At 39.6% G+C, this 23,683-nt stretch overlaps 1 protein-coding gene across 1 annotated transcript in view; it reads right to left on the bottom strand.

Annotated features, from left to right (window-relative positions):
• Window positions 1–23,683, bottom strand: part of ANK3 (ankyrin 3) — a 342,898-nt gene that overhangs the window by 154,110 nt on the left and 165,105 nt on the right. Inside the window, exons 9-13 of the mRNA XM_082424963.1 lie at window positions 13,016–13,114; window positions 7,803–8,000; window positions 5,845–5,943; window positions 3,195–3,293; window positions 480–578 (exon numbers count right to left, since the gene is read on the bottom strand). Of these exons, the coding sequence (XP_082281089.1) occupies window positions 480–578; window positions 3,195–3,293; window positions 5,845–5,943; window positions 7,803–8,000; window positions 13,016–13,114 (594 nt within the window). The remainder of the gene's footprint in view (window positions 1–479; window positions 579–3,194; window positions 3,294–5,844; window positions 5,944–7,802; window positions 8,001–13,015; window positions 13,115–23,683) is intronic.

The following is a 23,683-nucleotide window of genomic DNA, read 5'->3' as shown; positions in this document are numbered from 1 at the left end:
ACAACTCTGACCAAGTCTCAGGGTTTATGGTTTCACAACTTGCAGAGAAAAAGTTCAAACTCCCTTTTTCCTTTTGTGGCTCTGACAGCTGACATCTAGGTCAACCAAAAGAACTCAATTATGCTTCCAAACTGTGCTTGTTTTAGAAGCTTTGTGCATGAGCCCTTCTCCATAGAGTGCAAACAACTCTGGGCCAATTCTAGGTTTGTTTCCTAAGCCATTAGGGACGAGCAATGTGCCAAGGACACAAAGTTCTTTCGGGCACAAAGTTCTTGTTCTATTTCATTTTGTTAAATAATTGAGTAGATACACATGCAGGGAAGGGATGTTTTCAATATCCCTCGGGTAGAGACTTTTGTCACTGGTGGTGGTTCATTACTTTAAAAGAGTGATCCTGGAAGAAAGCATGCCTATGTTTAAAGGTTTTATTAAAATCATTTCTTCTCTCGGCAGCAAACACTTCCACGCTCGGCACATACCTTAGCTTTAGCTTCTACCTGAGCACCGTCTTGCACCAGATACCGCACGACTTCAGCCTGGCCGGACCGAGCTGCCATGTGCAGCGCTGTTTCTCCTCTCTGGGGAACAGGAGCCAAGGTAACTTAACGGCAGCTCTAAAGAAGCCTGGCCTATTTTCTTTGCATAAAGTTGATGATGGAGGGTTTTTTTTAAAAAATAAAAAGTAGTTCCAAGCACTTCCTTATTGAAAATAGGAAAGATAGGAAATGAAATACACAAGAATTTCCCAGGAACCTGGTCCATGATGGAAGACATCAGTGTAAGCCCAGAGAGCACGGCAGGATCAGAAGCATGATCAATAATCTACAATGTAGCCTCACTGGGGGTTCAAAGACAAATGCTATGGAGCCAAGCAGGAGGGTAGGTGAGTGAAGAGGGCAGATGCGGAGTGCGCCTGGAGACAGGCCAGGCCTTATCCTGGCCGAGGGAGGCGCTGCTAGCTGGCATCAGCAAGCTACTTCAGTAACGCTTTGGGATGCCAGCTGTATCATGCCATACCTTCCTATTTTTCAAAAACAGCGGCAGTCTGGGTATTTGTGTATATTCCTTGAATGTTGGTCAAAAAATCAGAGTTCAAAACAAAAGAAAACCAAAAATGCTGCACAGGCAACACAAAACACACCCAAGGGCCAGACCTGGCTTGCCCTTGGTTTGCATTTCCTGCTTTATCTCAACAGGTCATTATCCTTTTGGGCATTATCCCAAGGGGTTATTTTCTTTGCCACTGGACTTCCCCCGCCTCTGCTGCTTTTCACCAAATGGACTTTAATTCAGATGATCTCTTCGTTTATTTAATAATAAAAAAAAAAGGAAAACAACATAGAAAACACATATGGATCGAAATGTAAAAAGTAATAAAAATCAAATATATTCTCCCCTACACAAGTGATGCCCACCTTTTTAAAAAATTATTATTATTATTTTTTAAATTATATATATTTATTTATTTATGGCTACATTGGGTCTTCGTTGCTGCACGTGGGCTTTCCCTAGTTGCGGCGAGCAGGGGCTACTCTTCGTTGTGGTGCACGGGCTTCTCATTGCGGTGGCTTGTCTTGTTGCAGAGCATGGTCTCTAGGTGCACGGGCTTCAGTAGTTGTGGCACGTGGGCTTCAGTAGTTGTGGCTTGCGGGCTCTAGAGCGCAGGCTCAGTAGTTGTGGCGCACGGGCTTAGTTGCTCCACGGCATGTGGGATCTTCCCGGACCAGGGCTCGAACCCACGTCCCCTGCATTAGCAGGTGGATTCTTAACCACTGCGCCACCAGGGAAGTCCCGATGCCCACCTTTAAATTACTTTGTATAGATATTGCTTTGCTTTATAGGGCATCCACCTCCATGGAAGGATATGCAGAGATACAGTTCACACGAAACTTGTTGCTGTGTTTCCTGGAAAGGTGCTGAGGATGTAGGTGACCATGTTACCCAGTGTTCCCTTTGTAAAGGAAAACCTTCTCTCCTGGCATTAGGACCAGGGAAGACTGCATTTCAGCTGAGAGCTGGTCTGACTCAAGCTGCTGGAAGGCATAGAGCCTTTTGGGGGCCTACCCTCAGGGTGAGGACGCAGGACCGTATGGTTTGCCCTTTCTGTGCCAGAATGTTCCTCGTTTTATTTTTACTTCTTTGGTGCTCATGAGCCCAACTAGTGTTCTTATGCTTGTGGTCTTGGGTGCTAAGATTGTTATGCTGCTAAACTTAAAATTCTGTAAAACAATGTCAAAGGCCACATGCAGATCGAGGGTGATAAGTTACTCCTCTGACATTTACTATGAAGTGAGTCTCGTGGTTCTGCAGAGCAATGCTTAGTGTGGGAAAACAACAACATCCAATAATGAACTGAGTTCCATGGGTTTGCGATAACATTGTCGAGCACGCTGAAGAGAAATTACTTTGAAGTTACTTGAAATCACAATAAGGAGAGTGTTGGAACCACCTTCTCAACATGCAACACTTATTTTTTAAAAAAATTTTATTCAAGTATAGTTGATTTACAGTGTTGTGTTAATTTCTGCTATATAGCAAAGTGACTCAGTTATACATATATATATTCATTTTCATATTCTTTTCCATTACAGTTTATCACAGGATATTGAATATAGTTCCCTGTGCTATACAGTAGGGCCTTGTTGTTTATCCATCCTATATATAATAGTTTGCATCTGCTAATCCCAAACTCCCAATCCATTCCTCCCCCAACCCCCTCCCCCTTGGCAACCACAAGTCTGTTCTCTATGTCTGTGAGTCTGTTTCTGTTTTGTAGATAAGTTCATTTGTGTCACATTTTAGATTCCACATATAAGTGATGTCATACAGCATTTTTCTTTCTCTTTCTGACTTACTTTGCTTAGTATGATAATCTCTAGGTCCATCGTGCATGCAACATGCTTCTGTTGAAAAAAAAACTCTCCCCGCCCACAAAACTTTATTTTTTAAAGCATAATATTCAGTAGTAATATACACAGTCCCTAAGTCTTAGCAATTTGTGACCAGCTAGTGATCGAATGGATCTTGCCTTTGAAATAAAGGAAACCACAGGTATTTTCAAAATTCTGCCCTTTTAAGTACTCAAGTTAAATGGGAATTAATTTACCTATAACAAAAATAAGTAGATTGAGAGCAATCGTTTCCAGTTTCAGAAATGCTCACAATTAGATCTACTTTGTTCAAAGGATACTTACCACGTTGGTGGTATTTGGTGAGGCTCCATGATGCGTTAGTTGTGACACGATATTTACATGCCCCATGAAGGCAGCAACATGGATTGGGGTAAGGCCCGACTGGGGGAAAAGAGGGAGATGTCAGTTTGTTGGCTTATTTTATTTTATTTAATTAATTTATTTGTTTTGTTGGCTTATTTTAAAAAGGGTTTGTCTGCCTGCCTGCCTGCCTACCTGCCATCCATCCATCCAGGCTAAGATAACCAATTTATTGATCAGATCAGAAAACATCAAGACATCACCATTATGTCATAGATTCTATAAGGCAAACGTATCAATATTCATCATTTCTCTAAAGCACGTTCCGTGATTATGGAAGGCCTATGTCATAACCATTAAAGAAGAAAGATTCATTTCACACATTTTATATAGCTCTATAAAAAATATTTACAGAAATACCTTGAAGATTTTTTCCCCTCTGCTACTAAGCCTTCCTTATCCATATGACTGTGTGTGTGTGTGTGTGTGTGTGTGTGTGTGCGTGTGTCTGTGTGTGGAGGAGGGACACTTGTGTGATTACATACACAATAGCAAAAAGTCAACTTTTATTTCAGATCCTATTCTGGCCTTTTAATAAGGACTCCCATGCTCTCAGAATCACTGATTATATTACACGTGAAAGAGCAGGGTAGGAACACAAAGCCATCCCTCTAAGAAATGAGCAGATCAGCATTAACTGTCCCAATCATTTAAATTTTTATCTTTCTGCATATTATAAATTAAGGTGATATAATTAAGGCAAATAGAACAATGATCACTAGACTAGACCTTAATTTTCACGTATGCTTCAAAGTCCTCTTCACACACCACCCCCCCCCAACCACTGGTGCTTCTTGCATAAAATGATTTCATTTTCAGTTTTTCAGAATTTAATCCCACTTATACCATGAACATCATAATTTGGAAAAAAATAATATGGCTAGAAAAAGCTGAGAGAGAAGGAGACAACTAATTTCAACAGAAATTTGAGTAATGTCAAAAAATATGTTAAAGGAATTCTATATAATGAAAGTAAGATAGAAGACAGAAGAGGTAGAATTTTGGTTGCCCAGACTTCAAATAGTGGGAACTGAGGAAAACAGGGGGAAGGAGAATTTTGTTATAATTCGGCACCTTTTCCCATCAGCAGGGGGAGTTGTTAGGACATGGTCTGCACTGCCTTTCCGAGGGAGTACAGGGCTGGCAGTGGAAGCGTCTCATCACAGGCTGGCATCTCTGGACACTTATTCAGACGCCAGTGAAAAATCTTTTATTTCAGAGCCCGCTTTGATCTTTTAAAAAGGGCTGCCGCGCACTGAGAATAAACTTACTATTTTATAATGAAAATAACTGGGTGCCTGCCGTGAAGCCAGAAGACTCAGAGAAGAGCGAATAGGTATTAATATTTTCTATCATTTAGCATTTCAAGGTTGTGTTAGAAATCAAGGCAAATACTTCATTTGCAGATGAGAAACTGAGGCAAAGCAACAATGACTGGACTAGACCTTAGTGTTTATGTTAGCTTCAAATCCTAGAGTCTTCATGGCTGCATTCAACAAAACTTTACTGAATGATCTACTATGGCATCCACTGTGTTGTGGGTATATTAAGACCAGTAAGACTCTGGCCTGCCTTGGTGGAGCCTGCAGTTTTGGGGCGGGGTGGAGGGGAGTGGCTCGGTCATAAGTAAGCCAGCTGGACAAGACCTTTGACGGAAATATGCACAGGATGTGGCGATGGTCCCAAGGAGGAGCTCCTGGCCCAGGCCAAGGGTTAGGGGAAGATTCCTGGAGAAGGTAGCCCCAGATCTGGTCCTGAAAGACATGCAGGACTAGCCTGGAAAGGGAGGGCCATGACGCATGGAGGGTGTAGCGATATGGAGTGAACAAAAGGGAGTGCAGCCTAGGGAAGCGGATGCCAGGCTTGGTTTGCGTGTTGCAGGCTCAGCCCTGATCCCAATAAATCGCTTCTCTGAGTTCTATGTCAGTTTGTCTGGAAGAAACCGAGAGCTACCCTTTTACTAACTTCAGCAACTCTGTGTTTCGTTAATTCTGAGTTTTTCCTGAGAGCAATCCTCACTTCATCGGTATGCAGAGGTTATGTTGTGCAGGGGTTCTCAACCGTGGCACACGTGACATTTTGAGCCAGATAATTCTTTGTTGTTGGAGGCTGGGCTGTACACTGTAGAATGTTTAGTAGCATCTCTGGCCTCTGTCCACTAGATGCCAGTAGCACCATCCAGTTGTGACAACTAGAAATACTTCCAGACGTGGCCAAATGCATCGTGGCGGGCAAAACCACCCCTAAGCACTGCATTACAGGATTTGAGAAGCAGTGCATGAATGGATTTCATGTAAATTACGCTTGGAGTGATGGCACCCCACCCCCCGTCCCCCCGCCCGCCTTGAGCACGACACATGTGCTTGGGTTATGCTTCTCGTCATGATGATGTATTTGCTCTCTCCTCCCACTCTCGTCTGCTCTCCTAAGGAATGGCAGCCCCTTGGGTGAAGGGTTCAGAAAGTAGTATGACAACCACACCCAGCAAAACTAGCTGGTCGTCAGGGAGGGCACTGGGCCTCTGCCTGCTGAGGCTGTGCATGGGGAACCCCAGAAATCCTCCTCTTCTCACCTCGGTTACAGCTTGGATGGATGCACCATGTTTCAGAAGGAGTTCCATTACTTTAATTCGATTCTTCTTGCAGGCAATATGGAGAGGGGTAAAGCCATTCTGCAAGGGAAAAAGACACAGACTTATTGGATTACGTTCCGTTGAGATCTACTTCCACTGCGTATGGTAAAATATTTTTGCAAAAGTGACGCTGTGTAAAGATTTGGAAATGAGCGGCAACAACGAGGGGTTAAACCGAATACAGATTCTTCTCTGGAAGCACAGGTAGTCTACCTGCTCCCAGGAACCCAAGGTGCCCTGCTAATCACGAACAGGAAGCAAATTTTTGTCAGAATCTCCTGGTAGTTAAGGCAAAACGGTCATGCGTCTTCTTAGACTACTTTATTCTGGAATTTATTTTCCAAATATGTCCCTCCCCTACCTCATTTCAAACACAGACTAAAAACACCTCGGCCAAAATGTGTCCTCACAGCCAAAACTTCACCACTGCCCATTGTGACTTCTCTGCTGCATTTAAAAACAACTTCAAGACCTGTTCTGAAATGTTTTTATTTCTTCCAAGTTTTAAGATTCAAGTAGGTGCTTACTCCAAGGAAGCAGAAAGTTAAACAACCCAACATTAGTTGGATCATTTGGTTTAATGTTTAATCTAATAAAAGAACCTGCTTTGTAAACAAATTACTTACCAAACTGTACTGCCCGCTAAGTGAGACAGACCATGGAGCATATTTTTGTCGCCACAGAGAACTACAGAATATCAGGGCCCAGCACGCAAGCTTAGGTCAAAGTCACCGCGAGTGCTTCTATGGAGGTTTTGAGACCATTTACCAGGCCGTAGTCCATCCGGGGGTGACTGTCTACAACCCCCAGAGCCTCCTAATGTTGTGAAATCTTCAGTCAGAGGAAAACGAGGATGAGAGCCCACACCCTGTTGTAAGGCTTTTTTTCTTGTGTGGAAAAATAAGTCATGACTGCTCATTTCTTTTCCTCCCTTCTCAGAATTCAAAGATTATGTTTGATATCTTGAGCCAGTCAACAGCTCTTAAAATGCTGCTCCAGGAAAAGCATTTAGAATTACGATGGTGATGGAGCTGCCTGGGGTCTGGAGGGCTCCTCTCTGCCCATCCTTTCCTGCCCACTCCAAATCTCAGGGCCCACAGAGTGCCAGAGGTGACCATATGAGCCGCAAGGGAGCAGAGACCCTTCCTAAAATGGTTGATCAGATGACAGCCTTTACCGCAAAATTGCTAGTAAACGCACACGTTTTCCCTGGCACTTGGTGACATATTTTTTTCCTAAACATGAGTGCTTCTTCTGAACTAAATTTAAACAGCTTACTAACTTGGGACCATTTATTTTTCTAAAGACAACAAACACCATCTCCTTGTGAAAACCACACTAGATAGCAAAGCTCAAGGTTAAAGCAGCATGTCATTCTAGGAGTTAAGACTATAAACTAGACCAAATTTTTCATTCGCATCTTTAGGAAACAATGACAGGTGATATTTCATTACCTTACATGTTTAACATCCTCACGTCGAATTTCTGCTCACAAATTCCTAGACCTTTCATGTTTAAGATGAAGTTTTCTGATCATTCTGCCTCGTATTTTTAGATCTCACAAAAAACTTTTAATTCACAGTTATCACTTTACCTACCAGAAGATAAGCTGACCAGCTCAGTCCTTTTGTACTTGTACAGTCTTTGGGTTTATTTACGTAAGAGAATCACGAGTGTGACCATAAAGAAGTTAATGATTTAGCCTCACCAGTCTTGCTTATGTTGGAAATAGAAGGGTTTACAGATTTTCCAGAAGGCCATTTGAAGGTTGACAAGAAGTACACTTTACTTAACTAGACCTTCCATTTTCACCTCTTGAAAAGGAACCCCTTTACATGCAGGGGTAGCATGTGGTCAGCAAGACAACACAGGCTGGACCTGTGAGCTCAGCTACTCACCAGGGCTTTGGCGTTGGGGTTAGCTTTCTTGTCCAAGAGAACCTTGGCGACCTTGTAATGGCCACAGTGGGCCGCCACGTGCAGAGCAGTCAGGTAGTCATTGGTGACGTCGTCCACGGGCACGTTATGCTGGAGGAGAAGTTGCACGCAGTTTAAATGATCCCCCTGTGTAGCCATGTGCAGTGGAGACAATCCATTCTGGAACACAGAAGACAAGCGGAGTTTATTGTTTTACCTTTACAAATGTGAATATGCCCAACACAAAATACAGTACAAGTGTGAACAGATGAAAACCCTAGATTTGCACACGGAAATACCTTCTCTTTTTAAAAGGTTTTGTGGCAACTGTTTTGAAGTGCAGCTACTTTCCAAACCAGTCCTCCTACTTCTTATATCAATCAAAACTAAATTTTCAACGATAATTTCTTTTTCTGATTTAAAAAAATAGTGTGAATTGCACTAAGGTCCACTATTGATTGCATTTCCAGTGAATTTGAATTCTTAATATTTAAGACTGAAAATTGGAAATCAACTGTACTTCAATAAAAAAAGTACTGATAACAACAGAAGACTGAAAAGGATAAAATAAAGGCAGAAACAGAATGGTATTCACTAGACTGGTTTTTATTTTGTGCTCCTGTGTTATGAATGCTTGATATTGAATATTATATTGATCAATTTTTAGAAAAAAGATCTGAATACAACACATTTCATCTCACATCCATGTAGAAAGGAAAACTTTGCCCTTTTCCATCAATCTGGTGCCCCCATGTGTCTATGGCGAGGAAAGGCAAGACTGTGACGAACTCATTAACTAATTAATGCTTGCCTCAGTTTAAGTCAATTGGGTTCAATGACAGGTCATATATGCAATACGGATAAGTAAAAAATTCATTTAGAGAGCTGAGAGAAGGCATGAGAGGGGTCAAAGGTAACTAAAACCGTTAAAAAGATTGGAGTGACATTTAGCATTCAACACACGTTTTCTAATGAAGGCAAAAACAAGGTATTAAGATATCAGTCTTTCCAGGCACGCTTCCTTTAAATATGGAGACAAAGTGTTGGAGCCTGGGAAGTTCCTAGAGAATCAAGTTATCAAGAGAGGCTCTAGTAATTACTGTAACCTAGTTTAACCTACGTGGGAGGGAAAAGTGACGGTAAATTCAGTTTCCAAAAAAATCACCATCACTGAACTTTGAAAATAATGATATACTAAATATGCACCAATGAACTAGGTATTTCTGAATCCTCCGGGCCAAGTTAAATTCCCCTCATTTATCTGAATGACATAAAACAAGAGTTCAAGGGGGAAAAAAAGCAAGCCTTCCTTTGGCCACTTTCATGGCATCATTCACTCACCATGTCATGTATTTCAGCTATTTTTGTCTCCTGAAAGCAGGAGGCTCATGGGTTATAATTTCCCCATATTGCCCAGCAGAGAGCCTTGTATATATAGAAAGAGCTCCATAAATAATTATGTAAATTTAAAGCCTTCACACACTGCCAGTCAAGCAGAATATTTCTGCCTAAAAAATTCCACTCCAGCATTTTGAACCAAAGTAGAAACTAAGGTGCAACAAAGGAGGGGAACATTTCTCCTTTGAGATACTGCCACCCACAAGCATATGCACTTGTTTATTTCCTGCCAAAACATTCCTCCGCTTTATGTTTTGATACAGTCTTAGAGGAAAACACGAAGTAAACAAAGAAACAAAATGTGAGAGAACAAATGACTTACTGGAGAGTAGAAATGGGAGGCTGTGTCAATAAAAGAAGGAAATTCTCGAATGATACACAAAACAACCACATATGAGTGGGTAACTTATAGGTCACTGGGGAAGGACCAGAAGAAAGGAAAGATCATCTGCCATGTGGAGAGGGGTCATACTATGTATGGCATTGTCATCAAGCTAAAAACATGGATCCAGTGTGATGGTTTTTCTTAGCTCAGAAAGATGAAAGTCTTGAAGAATTAGACAGACGGTCTTAAAGTTCGGAATGCCTTCATTCGCTTACTATTCACTCAACAAATATTTGGTGAAGGTCTCCTATGTGCCAGGTGCTGATTTAGGTCCTTGGGGTACTGCACTGAATAAGACAAAGTTCTTGTTTTCATTTCACTGAAGAAAGAGACAGCAAACAGGTAAAGAAACTAAGAAGGCCTCTCTGAGAAGACGACATTTGAGTTGAGAAATGTGTGAAGACTGCAGAGCTCTGGGACAGACTGAGAGAGGTCACTCTGAGGGAATGGGAAATGAGAACAGACTTGGTGTATTCTAGGAAGTGAAAGAAGGCTGCTTGGCTAGAAGAAGGTAAGGACCAGAAAGAGAGATGAGGCAGAGAGGTGGTCAGATTCTGGTAAGGAATTCTCAGTGCAGTGGGCGGGGCAACTTCCAGATAAACATGGTAGATGTGACATGCGTGTTTATCCATCCTTTCACAAACTCCACTAAAAAACATGAACGGAATTGAAAAGGTAAAACCCACAGGGCATGCACCCCCACACACTCACACAACATGGCAAAGGAAACAAAAACAGATGTGTGATGTCTATAAACTTTGGAACACGAGAAAAGATTTTAAGTGTTACCTCAGCCAGCAGAGAGGAAAAGGCTGACACCTAAGTGCCTGTTGAGGGGTGTAATCCGTGGTGTGCTGGTAAATGTTTCACAACAGCTCTTTGAAGAAGAACAGCCCTGAGATATGGCATTTGCCAATTTCCAAGGTGTAAAGACCTCTATGCTATGACCGATTTCAAGCTATCGACATGATGTTACTGAATATGGAACTGGAAAGAGATGTACACAACAGGCTCCAGTATACCACGGGGTAAAATAAAGACAAACGATTTACCTCTCAAATGCCCAAAAGGCAGACAATACGGAAACATAGTACCTTGGAGGATAAAGATGAGGGTTGGGGCCAAAAGCAGGATTGGTTTAGCTGCCTATGGAGTGGTCAGGTCTCCAAGCCCTTCCAACCCCGCAAAGCCAGATGACTGTCCCCTCATACCTTGCAGGAAACCAGGAATTTAAATTTCTGGAGATTCTGGATGTGGAGGCTGGGGCAGAGTGGAGGGCAGTGGTTAGCCTCTGGACTGAGAACAGGTGTTCACAGAAGAAGGAAGGACAGCATAGGTGTTAAGAGTATGATCTCTAGAGTGAGATTGCCTGGGTTCAAATCCTTGGTCTGCCACTAGCTGAGACATCTCGAGAAAGTTACTTTCTCTCTTTGGGTCTCAGTTTCCTCATCTATGAAAACGGCATAATAGTAGAACCAGTACCTCATCGAGTTGTTGTGGGGAGTAACTGGGTTAATATATGTAAAGTGCTTAGAGCCTGGTAGGTAGTAAATGCAACAACAACTATGTAAATGTTGTTATCATTGTTATGATTAAGGTATGCATAGAGGACCAGGAGAATGACAGCTCCTTTTCCTTTTTCTTACTCAATGTATTCGGCAAAAGGTTAGAGGACTCATCCCTCAAAAAAACCGAACCTTCCAGAGAAAAGGGCAATTTATCCTGACGTTAGGGACCCCTCCAACCCACCACCACCTGATACACCTGAGAGAAGCCCTGCCCACACTCTCACGGAGCTTCCACTCAAAGGTGAGTGCTTGACACGGTCAGGTACAGACATTCGTGGGCAACCCCCATCATGAAAAAGAGAGCCAAAGCCAACAAAGAGAAAAAAGGAAATCTGAGGAGTTAGGGACAGATGAGAGGCAGAAAGAATTGTAAAGAAATGTCACCTTGAATGTTCTCCAAAAGGCAGCAGAACGTATAGCATTCACAAAGCAAGAACTGGATGCTTTAAGAAAAGGAGCTCTCAGAGGACAAGAAAATGATCTTGCATATTAAAAGCATCAAAGAAAAAAGTCAAGGAGATTTCTCAGGAAAAAAAAGCCAAACAGAGACTGAGATGAACACTAGGAGAAGAATGACGAGACAATGAGCTGCTTTTTAATTGTGCCTGTACTGCTCTGATAAAATAAAAATTAATTTTAAAGAGAACGACGGGAATTACTTGGAGGCTTTTTAGGCAGGAGGTGGACATGATTTGGTTGACAGTTTATATGGCCACTCTGACTGCAAAATGGGAACTGGATTGGAAAGGAGCAGGTGAGGAAGTGCGGGACCAGCGAGGAAGTGATTATGATGGTTCAGGAAGATGATGTAGCTCAAAGATAGCAGTGGGATGGAGAGAAGATAGATACGGACTATGTGAAAGGAAAAACAACAAATAGAATGGTTCAGATGAGAAGCACTCAAAAGTCCAAGATGTCATCACGTGCAGTGAAAAATAGTGGCTGCTTAATTCTGTTGGATAATATCTCCAGCAGCTCACCAATCTAAACCCTGCATTTCAAATGAGTGATGGAATTGTTCAGACCAACTTGACCCTGTCCATCTTCACTAGAGTTGTTGAGTAAACACCGACCAGAGTACAAACAGGAGTAATATGTTCTCTTGGGTTTTTTTTTTGTTAATGTTTAGAAATTAGGGCTCTTTATAAAGCATAACATATCTTCAAAAAATCACGGGTTTGATTTATAAAAACAGTAATGACTCTGAGGTAGTTTATATGTCCCAAAATTTATTTACAAATATTCTCTTTTTCAAATACTGTCAAATGGTTTTACCATTTAAAAATCCAGAAGACACTTAGTAAAACATTATTTTTTTTCAGGCCATCACCATGTATTCCCTTCAGATATGTCAACTTTTCCAAAGGCCCAAGCAAGGTATAGTCTTTCCGAAGTTTCCAGTCTTTTTCAGTTAAATGATATCTTGGCCTTTTTAATAATCTGTGAACTCTCAAGAAATAAACTGAGGGGCTGGAGAAAGTGCACCAGCACCCAGACTTTAGACTGTAGACCTTGCAGTCTTTCTTTCCCCAACAAGCAATCATTTCTGAGCTATGAAAATTTCATAGAATAAAAGCAAGCAGTAAGTGTTCCTGAAACAAAACAAAATAAAAACAAAAGCAACACACACGCAAATGACCTGGTGATAGAGGGCATGCATCTGAAGGCCTCATAAACCCAAACTTAATCTTGAGGGTCACCAAAGATTGGGTGCACAGAGCCACGCTAATTGCTAAATTCAAACTATGGCATTTTCTATGTGATTGAAAGGCTGGGTGAAATAACCGGTCAGGGGATTCAAAGCTAAATACAGTGTGATGACCGAACACCTGGGGAGAAATTACCTTGGTTTTTGAGAGAATGGGGGCAGCTCTATCAAGCAGCATCTCCACCACCTGCTCGTGGCCACTCCTCGCTCCACAGTGCAGTGGCGTCAGCCCATCCTATCAAACAAGGCAACATCTTCAATTACAGTTGACGGGAAATTCTATGAATGAGTGCATTCGGTCAAGATTCGGCGCGGCATCCAACGTGCTGTGGACCAGCGAGCTTCAAACATTTACGCATGTATCTCATAAAACAATTTTATACTTTCAACTAGAGGACAGAATTTTTCATAAGTTTAAGTAGTTGCCAAGTGTGTGATTCCACACAAAACTGACATTTAAAAATATAACTGTTCCACTACTCTTTCGACTATCCAATGGAATCTAAACACTATAAGTAATTTGATAGCCACCATTTAAAAAAATACACAAATCTTTAAAATAGGAATTGGTAACAGAAAGTTTACATTGGTCCTTTTTGCTCCTGCACGTCTATTTCCATTCCACTTCCCCCATATAATTTTATCTTCATGTAATATAATTTTATGCTTGAGTGTTTTTTATTGATTACGGTATCATATTTCCCTGATGCAAAAATACATAAATTTACTTTTTAAAAAGGTTTAAAGATTTCCTGAGAACATAAACCTTTAAGTATCAAAAATAAATCTCCTGATTGGCATTATAATTATTCAAACACAATGGATCAAAACAGCAAAAATACATTACACATTTTATGATTATGAAGCAAGAGTAACAATTTATTAAAAATTCCTCTCTGAATGAGATGTATTTTTTTCACAACTAGTTCATGGATCTGCTAATGAGTATTATTTATTGCTAAGATGAGACAGGGTTCAGCATCAATACTTCCCTAATTTTTGTTTTTATAAATGCTAGTGCTAAGACATCTTGTCTGCATAAATAAGTAGTTGGACTTCTGTTTTGGCAGTGCCGCTAATTCTCTAAACTCCTGAATTACATGCCAAAAATCACTTAATAAACTTTCATCAAAGATTTCTTCCAATGATCCATCATAAGACATAAGGACCATTAGGTCCTTCCTTTTTGTTGGCAGCAATGGGATTTCTAAGCATTTGATATGCAGAGAATTGCTTATCTAATCACCAGACTCCTGAGTTCTTAATAGGACACCAGTATTTTCAACTCTTCCCTTTTCCCCCTCTCCATCTCCCCTTCCCCTCAGAGGTTTTGCACCCTGGGGCCTTGTGGCTTACAGTTAGAGTTAGGCCTTTCCTTCGGACTAGCGAGAAGGGCTATTGTATTAAAACAATAGGTGGGATAGGAGAATTAACAGGGAGATGAGGAAGTGGAAATTTATTCACTTAAAACTATCTAAGTGGCTCCAAATCGTATGGAGAAGTTTTCACACAACCTGGCTTATGTGTTCCCCAACTTGAAGATTCCTGCTGTTGACACTTAATACCTACCTTAAGGACAGTCACATTTTAAAATACATCAAAAGTTGATTTAATGTATTCAAATCACTTTCTAGATTGTGTGAGCAGATCTTGAAAGTAAGCCTAATTATCCTAATATATAATCAATAAGGTACAATCCTATTTCTAAACTACTAGCTAAATCTCAGTAGAATTAAAATTCCTTGAAAAATGAGATTTGAATTGCAAATATGACATGAGCTGGTTTGTATATTTTGAGCATGTTTAAATGTTCTTCTACCTTTTATGCTGATTTAAAACATTTGCTCTTCTAAAGCAAAGTTAAGCAATATAACTGTCTTTCAAGTTGGAAACAGCATTTTCTTAATAAAATAGAATAAAATAAAATCTGAGAATAAATTAAAAGTTACCATGAAGGCCAAATGTCTTCCCAGTAATGTAAAACCTGAAAATATCTGAAGGAGAAATAATACAATAATCACATCTACCTTGCAACACACAAAAAATTTCACATTCTCTGAATGTGATTGCCTTTTATGAACTAAAAGGTCAACTTTAATTCTCTCATTTTCTCATAAGTAGACTCTATGATATAAGGGGTGACAATATGTACAGGCATTTTCAAACTATGGTCACAGACATAAAATTATTTATCTTTGAAAACTCATTTATCTTTGAAAATGATCTTCCCCCAAGCAAAATCCTACATACTGAATAACAAAGTGTTTGGCTATCTAAGAGTAAAATCTATCTCAACCCCTTAATCCTTTGAAGTACATTGCTCCTTACAGACATATATTTTTGCTGACTTCATCTTTTTAAAAAAGTTTTAGTTATGAAAAACTTCAAACATATTTCAGACTAAAGTAGACTGTATAGTGTAATGAGCGTCTAGGTACCTGGTCGACAGCATCAATAAATGTCACCTTAGGATCCACCTTGATTCATCTATATCTTGACCTCTTCTCCTTTCTTATATTGTTTTGAAGCAAATCCAAAACATTCGATCATTGTATTCTCACAACTACCCTTATACGGAAGGTACGATCTTATTTTTGCAAATGAAGACTCTGAGGTTCAATGAGGTTAAGTGACTCATCCAAGGCTGCATGGGCTGAATTCAGAATGAGGCCAGTGCTGACTGCAGGACAAATAAGGCATACCTTGGGAGGAGTTATTAAGACAAAGCCCCTCTGCTCAAACTTTCAGCCACTCAGCGCCTTCTTTTATCTACGTTCTGCAGCTGCTACCTCTGATCTCTGGTGTTTATTTATTAAAAACTTATAGAATCTGGAGACTCAGCCAGGAAAGGTGACTTTTTTCTGCAGTGTCAGAGCTGTGAAGGGCTTTGCATTCTAGCCATTGCTCCTTTTATCACCTCATTTCAATGATAAAGTCCTCATCATCCTTGCTCAACTGCAAAGAACTACCTGAAGCATAGCTCTTTTCAATTGTAGTCCCATCATAAATGATCACCACCCCCCTTCCCACCATCACCCTGAGAAAACCCTCTGCGTCACTGTCACAGCCTCAGTGGATGCAAATTAAGTTCCGTGGCTGATTGCTGTGGCCTCTGGACCCACTGGTGAGGAGCAAAGGTCCAGACCTGGGCTTGTCTCCAGTTCATGTCATGGGGATGCTTTGAGCTAAATGCAACTAGCCATCATTTTATGCAGGTTCAGGTTTAAAATAATAAATTGAAACATTCTTTATATAAAAAAAAAATTGTAGTTTTACTTGCAGTATTTTAAACATTGATTGCAAATGGCTGACTCCTCTGGATCTTCTGCAAATTTGCTTTGAAACTTTTCAAAGGTGCGTGGCTCTTCAAATAGCCAGAAGCCTGGCAGGAGAGAGCGCTTTCAGCAGGAAGCTGTACAAGATGTCACGACTGTCTGGCTGCACAGACAGTGCCAGCCTGGCTGCCGGGACAGTCACAGGTCAGTGGAAAACTAGTGCCTAGAGTCAATGTAAGATCTTTAATTAGCACCACAGTCTCTACAGTCACGAAGACCGACACGACCAGCTAAAGCACAGGGAGCTGGAAAAGGATCTGCCACGTAGTGATTCACGGTTCAGTTAAAAAAAAAAAAAAGCAGGCATTGACATGACTTAATACCAATTTTGTGTGTGTGTGGGGGAAGTAAACATTTAAATTTTGAACTAATTTCTCTGGCTTTGAAATAGGTGTGGCTTGTCATTCATGTTTCTGATGGACTGTTCTGATCATGGTACCCCTGCGTTCAAAAAGGTCTTTCATAACTGTCATTCATTCCTCCGCCAAGTCTAAATTCCTCAGGTTAGCATTCAAAGGCTTCCAGTCAGTTGCTGCGACACTTGACTCTCCCCTAATTCCCTTCTCTTCTACCTCAATTAAACTCTTCGCAGTTCTTGGAGAAAGCCTCTCATGTTCTAGTTTCTCTGCTCTGCACACACTACTTCATGTACCTTGAAGTTCCCTTTCTACTTTCGCCAAGATCCAAATCTTTATCGTTTAAAGTACAGTTTTTCTTTGAAGACTTTCCCAAAGCTAGACATAACCATTCTACCATCAGGATTCCCCTCATATTTTATCTGAACCTCTTTGGGGGAACCTAGGACTTTTTACTTGGTATTTTAGTCTTTGTGAGCTTGCATTATCATTCCAATGAGTCTGTTTCTGACGACAAAGTTACTAGCTTAAAAGGGATACTTCAATCTCACAGAGAAGGTAACTCAGTGTCATGTTGGTGAAAGTTGCTTACTAAAAATGACTGAGTGAATGAATGAATGAGTGGGTGAATGAATGGGTTTTTGGGCTAGTCTTTTAAAAACGTTTTCTAGTTAGTTGCTTAATAATTCCTTTCCTTCTTATCCTTTATGTTTAAGACTAGACTGATTTTGTGTGTCAGAAGTCCTATTATAATATCTTATTGTCCCAGAAAAATAAAATTTTCAATAGATAAGTGACTTATAAATTGGAATTACACTGAAGAATACGACTCAGTCCTCTTAGCATTAAGAATAAGAAAGTAAGACCATAAAAAAAGAATGACATAATGCCGTTTGCAGCAACATGCATGGAACTAGAGACTATCATTCTAAGTGAAGTTAAGTCAGAAAGAGAAAGACAAATACCATATGATATCACTTATATGTGGAATCTAAAATACAATACAAAGGAACTTATCTACGAGATAGAAAGAGACTCACAGACATAGAGAACAGACTTGTGGTTGCCCAGGGGGAGGAGGGGTGGGGGAAGGATGGAGTGGGAGTTTGAGATTAGCAGCTGCAAGCTATTATATATAGAATGAATAAACAGCAAAGTCCTACTGTATAGCACAGGGAACAATATTCAATATCCTGTGATAAACCATAATGGAAAAGAATGTGACAAAGAATATATATATATATAGAATATATATATTATATATAACTGAATCACTTGGCTGTAGAGCAGAAATTAACACAACACTGAAATCAACTATACTTCAATAAAAAAAGAATACGAAAGTAAGAGAAATATGAGAATACTTGCTCTAAGATTTTTTCCTCTTTGTAATTCAGAACATTGTAAGCTTAAAAAAGCTATTGTGGATATTGTGTTTTGCAACACAGTAGTGAACTGGTTTACATAGCAGAGAACTCCTTTCCTTAAAATTAGAGGAATGCTTTTCCCAATACAAAATAAGGACTCTTACCTGCTCCCAATCCCTGGAAATTTACAATTAATGTACAGTGTCACTCTGAATGGGTCCTAGACTAAAACGCAGTTCTTCAACCATATAGGACAGTATATAGTTTTGACCTCCAGTTGAAAACTGCTTGACAAAGGCAATTCTTGAGGCTCAAGGGAGGCTGCCTCAAGAAAGGCAGCATATGCAGTTGGACAGGAGAGAAGGAGAGAGGATGTGGAGTTGCCATAGTAACATTATGGGAAGGAAATGAAACTGCATGGGGTTAGTGATTTTTTTTTTTTTCCCAATTCCCCTGATTTCTAAAGCGCTAACATAATGAACAAGTATTCCCTTGGGCAGAATTCTGAAGCAACACAAACTGGTGAGTCTAGATCTCATATTTCATTTCAGTGACAGTAATCTTATTAGTGAGGTGGGGAACTGCACTTTATTGGCTGGACAAAAGGCTCTTCTGCACAAAGAGCAAAATCCTGCACACTTGAAGGTCAAAAAGATTTTCTTTTGAGCCTCGTTTTTCTGAAAAGCATGGAGCGGGACATTAAACCATCACACTTAGGAATAATGAACCCAGAATATGTCCTTAACAAGTTGAATTTGCTCAAAGCCAATACTGAAATGACACAAATTCATGACTTGGGAAATACTTTCAGAAAGAAACATAGTTTATTTTGATTACTATCCTCTAGGTTCCTTTCTATTCTTCCTTTTAAGCAAAAAACATACTCAATAGAAGGAAAAGGAAATCAAGCAGAGAGAACTCTGTGGATATATACTTTTTTCTATGTCATGGATATAAAACAGGATGTGATATTTAACGGAAGATTGAAAACAATGAAAGAGAAGGCAGGTAGTGCTCATAAGAGGAGAGTTATAATGATAGCCAGAGATCAATTAAAAGGCACCAATTACAGTTCAATAGCAAAGCTATTCTCATATCTGTAGTTTTCTCTAAGAATTCTGACTGTGTCCCCATTTTGTGTATGTTCGGTAATTGTGGATTTGGCCTGAGAGAAAGTGAGATAACATTTTTGAAACCCCTCTGCTGTCACAGGCACTTTATATTTGTGATCTTACTGAATTTTTATAACAACTCATGAGAAAGGCATCAGAAGTTCCATTTATAGATGAGAAAGCTGCTCCACAGGATTAATGTAACTACCCAAGGTCACAGGCAAGTTAATGGTTCGCATTAGAACTTACACTCAGGGTTGCCTCCGTCAGAGGGACTGGATTTCTTCTACTCTACCAAGCAATCTCCTTTCAAGATCAAGAATTCATTTCTGCCATTTATACATAGGAGAGACAAAAATCTCTTTCTAATGCTCTTTCTTGCTGTCATGCCATACATTCTACATGTTTTGAATTAAACTAAAATAAGGTAAAATCCTTCTGTACTTTCTCCTTAGAAAACTAGAGCTTTCTCTCTGAGCCTAGAACACACCCATATACTATTTGTTGTGTATTTCTCCAGTCTGCTCTTTGTGTTTTTTGATTCTTCTTTCTTATCTTCTTTTGGGTTAACTGAGTATTATTTAGTATTCTAGTGATTGATTCATCATCTATATCATTGACTATCTCTTCCTTTGGCATTTTAACTAAACTCTTTTTTCTTTTCTTTCCTTTTTTTCTCTAGTGGTGGTTCTAGAGATTAAAATATGTATCCTTAACTTATCACAGTCAAAATAATAATATTAATTATATAGTTACAGTATTTATATATTATGTATTGAACCAATATTATTCTCATGCATGAGAATTCTGCAATAATTCCATTTACATTAGTAGTTTCATCTTTTGTGCTATAAATATATATTTAACTTTTACATGGATTATAAACTTCATAACAGCTATTACTGAATCAACATTTTAAAAATTTAAGAAAATAAAAATAATTTTTATCTGTTTATGACTTCTAACTCATCTCTACTTTATTTAGATCCACATTTCCACCTAGTATCATTTCCCTTCAGAATGAAGAACTTCCTTTAGTATTTCTTTTAGTATGGGTTTGATGGTAACAAGTTATCTCAGCTTTTGTTTACCTGAAACTGTCTTTATTTTACTTTTATTATGGAAATATACTTGTACTGGATATAAATTCTAGGTTAACAGATATTTTTTATTCAGCACCTTAAAGATACTTCATTGTCTTCTGACCCCAATGTTTCTGACAAGAAGTCAGATAACATCTTCATCATTGTTTTTCCATTTATAATGCATCTTTTCCTCTGGCTGCTTAAAAATTTTTCTATTTTTGACATCCACCAGTTTCAGTATGATGTGCCTTTGTGTGGTTTTCTTTGTATTCATCCTCCTTGGCGTGCTGTTTCCTGGGTTTGCAGTTTATGATTTAATTTGGAAATATATATATATATTTTTTTTCCTACCCCATTCTCTTTCTCCTCTGCCTCTTAGACTCCATTGTATGTATTTAGTTGGCTTGCTATTATTCCACAGATTGTTGACATGGTGTTAATTTGATTTTTAATCTTTTTGCTTTCTGTTCTTCAGTTTGGATGATTTTTATGACTTGTCTTCAAATTCACCAATTCTTTCTTTCTTTATACTCAATCAGCTGTTTATCCCATCCAATGACTTAAAAAAAATTCAGATATTGTGTTTTTCTATTGTAGGATTTCTATCTAGTTCTTCTTAAATATTTTTTAAAGGTTTCCTTATTTCTCCCGAAATTATTCTTTTCTTCACCCATTATATCTGTCTTTTCCTTCAGATTATTTAACATGTTTAATGTATAATAATTTCTAAATTATATACTGGGTATTGTGAATTGTATGTTATAGCAACTCTGGAACTTGTGGGGACTTGCTTTTAGGCTTTCAACAATAGGTCTATTTCAGTTTTGTCCTTATTCCCAGAGTGATTCCTTTAGTCCTGGGCCAAAGATGTTTACCAAGCCTCTCTGGTGTGGTAATTCTGTCTCCTGTGTAGCAGGTAGCTGTTGAAGTTTCTTTGCAGGTTTCAATCTTTAAGCTGTTATTTTCCTCTGACCACCTTGGAGTTTTACCCTGCACATGCATAGTTCAGGGGTCAACCAAGGATTGTGGAGAGCTGTATGTTGATTTCCCTCCTTTGTGGTTTCCTTCTTTCCGGGATTTCCCCCCTAAACGTCCAGCCACTCTTATAGCGCCAAACTTGATCCTTTGTCCTCAAGACAATAAAACTGACTTTCTGCATGAGCTGTCATAGTACGCTGTACTGACTAGTGAGGGCTGCCATGTAAATATAGATATCCTCCTGTGTTATTTAGTTCTTTCAAAAGTTGAATTCACTCCAATTTATTCCTGCTGTTGATGCTTTTCAATGTCTCCAAACATGTTTCTTAAAAATATTTTTCCAGGGACTTCCCTGGTGGCGCAGTGGTTAAGAATCTGCCAGTCAATCTACAGATTCAATGCAATCCCTGTCAAACTACCAACGGCATTTTTCACAGAAGTAGAACAAAAAATTTCACAATTTGTATGGAAACACAAAAGACCCCGAGTAGCCAAAGCAATCTTGAAAAAGAAAAATGGAGGTGGAGGAATCAGGCTCCCAGACTTCAGATGATACTACAAAGCTACAGTAATCAAGATAGTATGGTACTGGCACAAAAACAGAAATATAGATCAATGCAACAGGATAGAAAGCCCAGAGATAAACCCACGCACATATGGTCACCTTATTTTTGATAAAGGAGGCAAGAATATACAATGGAGAAAAGACACCCTCTTCAATAAGTGGTGCTGGGAAAACTGGACAGCTAAACGTAAAAGAATGAAATTAGAACACTCCCTAACACCATACACAAAAATAAACTCAAAATGGATTAAAGACCTAAATGTAAGGCCAGACACCATAAAACTCTTAGAGGAAAACATAGGCAGAACACTCTATGACATAAATCACAGCAAGATCCTTTTTGACCCACCTCCTAGAGAAATGGAAATAAAAACACAAATAAACAAATGGGACTTAATGACACTTAAAAGCTTTTGCACAGCAAAGGAAACCATAAAGAAGACAAAAAGACAACCCTCAGAATGGGATAAAATATTTGCAAAAGAAGCAACTGACAAAGGATTAATCTCCAAAATTTATAAGCAGCTCATGCAGCTCAATATCAAAAAAACCAAATAACCCATTCCAAAAATGGGCAGAAGACCTAAATAGACATTTCTCCAAAGAAGATATACAGATTGCCAACAAACACATGAAAGGATGCTCAACATCATTAATCATTAGAGAAATGCAAATCAAAACTACAATGAGGTATCACCTCACACAAGTCAGAATGGCCACCATCAAAAAATCTACAAACAATAAATGCTGGAGAGGGTGTGGAGAAAAGGGAACCCTCTTGCACTGTTGGTGGGAATGTAAATTGATACAGCCACTATGGAGAACAGTATGGAGGTTCCTTAAAAAACTAACAATCAAACTACCATACAACCCAGCAATCCCACTACTGGGCCTATACCCTGAGAAAACCATAATTGAGAAAGAGTCATGTACCACAGTGTTCACTGCAGCTCTATTTACAATAGCCAGGACATGGAAGCAACCTAAGTGTCCATCGACAGATGAATGGATAAAGAAGATGTGGCACATATATACAATGGAATATTACTCAGCCATAAAAAGAAATGAAATTGAGTTATTTGTAGTGAGGTGGATGGAGCTAGAGTCTGTCACACAGAGTGAAGTAAGTCAGAAAGAGAAAAACAAATACTGTATGCTAACACATATATATGGAATCTAAAAAAAAAAAAAAAAGGTTATGAAGAACCTAGGGGCAGGACAGGCATAAAGACGCAGATGTAGAGAATGGACTTGAGGACACGGGGAGGGGGAAGGGTAAGCTGGGACAAAGTGAGAGAGTTGCATGGACATATATACACTACCAAATGTAAAATAGATAGCTAGTGGGAAGCAGCTGCATAGCACAGGGAGATCAGCTCGGTGCTTTGTGACCACCTAGAAGGGTGGGATAGGGAGGGTGGGAGGGAGACGCAAGAGGGAGGAGATACAGGGGCGTATATGTATATGTATAACTGATTCACTTTGTTATAAAGCAGAAACTAACACATCATTGTAAAGCAATTATACTCCAATAAAGATGTTATAAAAAAAAAAAAAAAGAACCTGCCTGCCAATGCAGGGGACGCGGGTTCGATCCCTGGTCCAGGAAGATCCCACGTGCTGCGGAGCAACTAAGCCCATGCGGCACAACTACTGAGCCTGCGCTCTAGAGCCCATGAGCCACACCTACTGAGCCCACACGCCACAACTACTGAAGCCCGCACGCTTAGAGCCCATGCTCCGCAAGAAGAGAAGCCACCGCAATGAGAAGCCCGCGCACCGCAACGAAGAGTAGCCCTCACTCGCCACAACTAGAGAAAGCCCACGCGCAGCAGCAAAGACACAATGCAGCCAACAATTAAAAAAAAACAAACAATAAATATTTTTCCAGAGTTTATGATTTTTGTCAGCAGGAGGCTCAGTTTAATACAAACTACTCTATCATTATTTAAAGCCAGAACTTTACATTTGAGAAAAAACATGAATATGTGGCTTCTCTACACACT

The sequence above is a fragment of the Balaenoptera physalus genome, assembly GCF_965194825.1.
Source record: "Balaenoptera physalus genome assembly, chromosome: 14".
NCBI lineage: Eukaryota > Metazoa > Chordata > Mammalia > Artiodactyla > Balaenopteridae > Balaenoptera > Balaenoptera physalus.
Note: the sequence above shows the minus strand (reverse complement) of the source record. Positions and strands in the feature narration are given on the sequence as shown.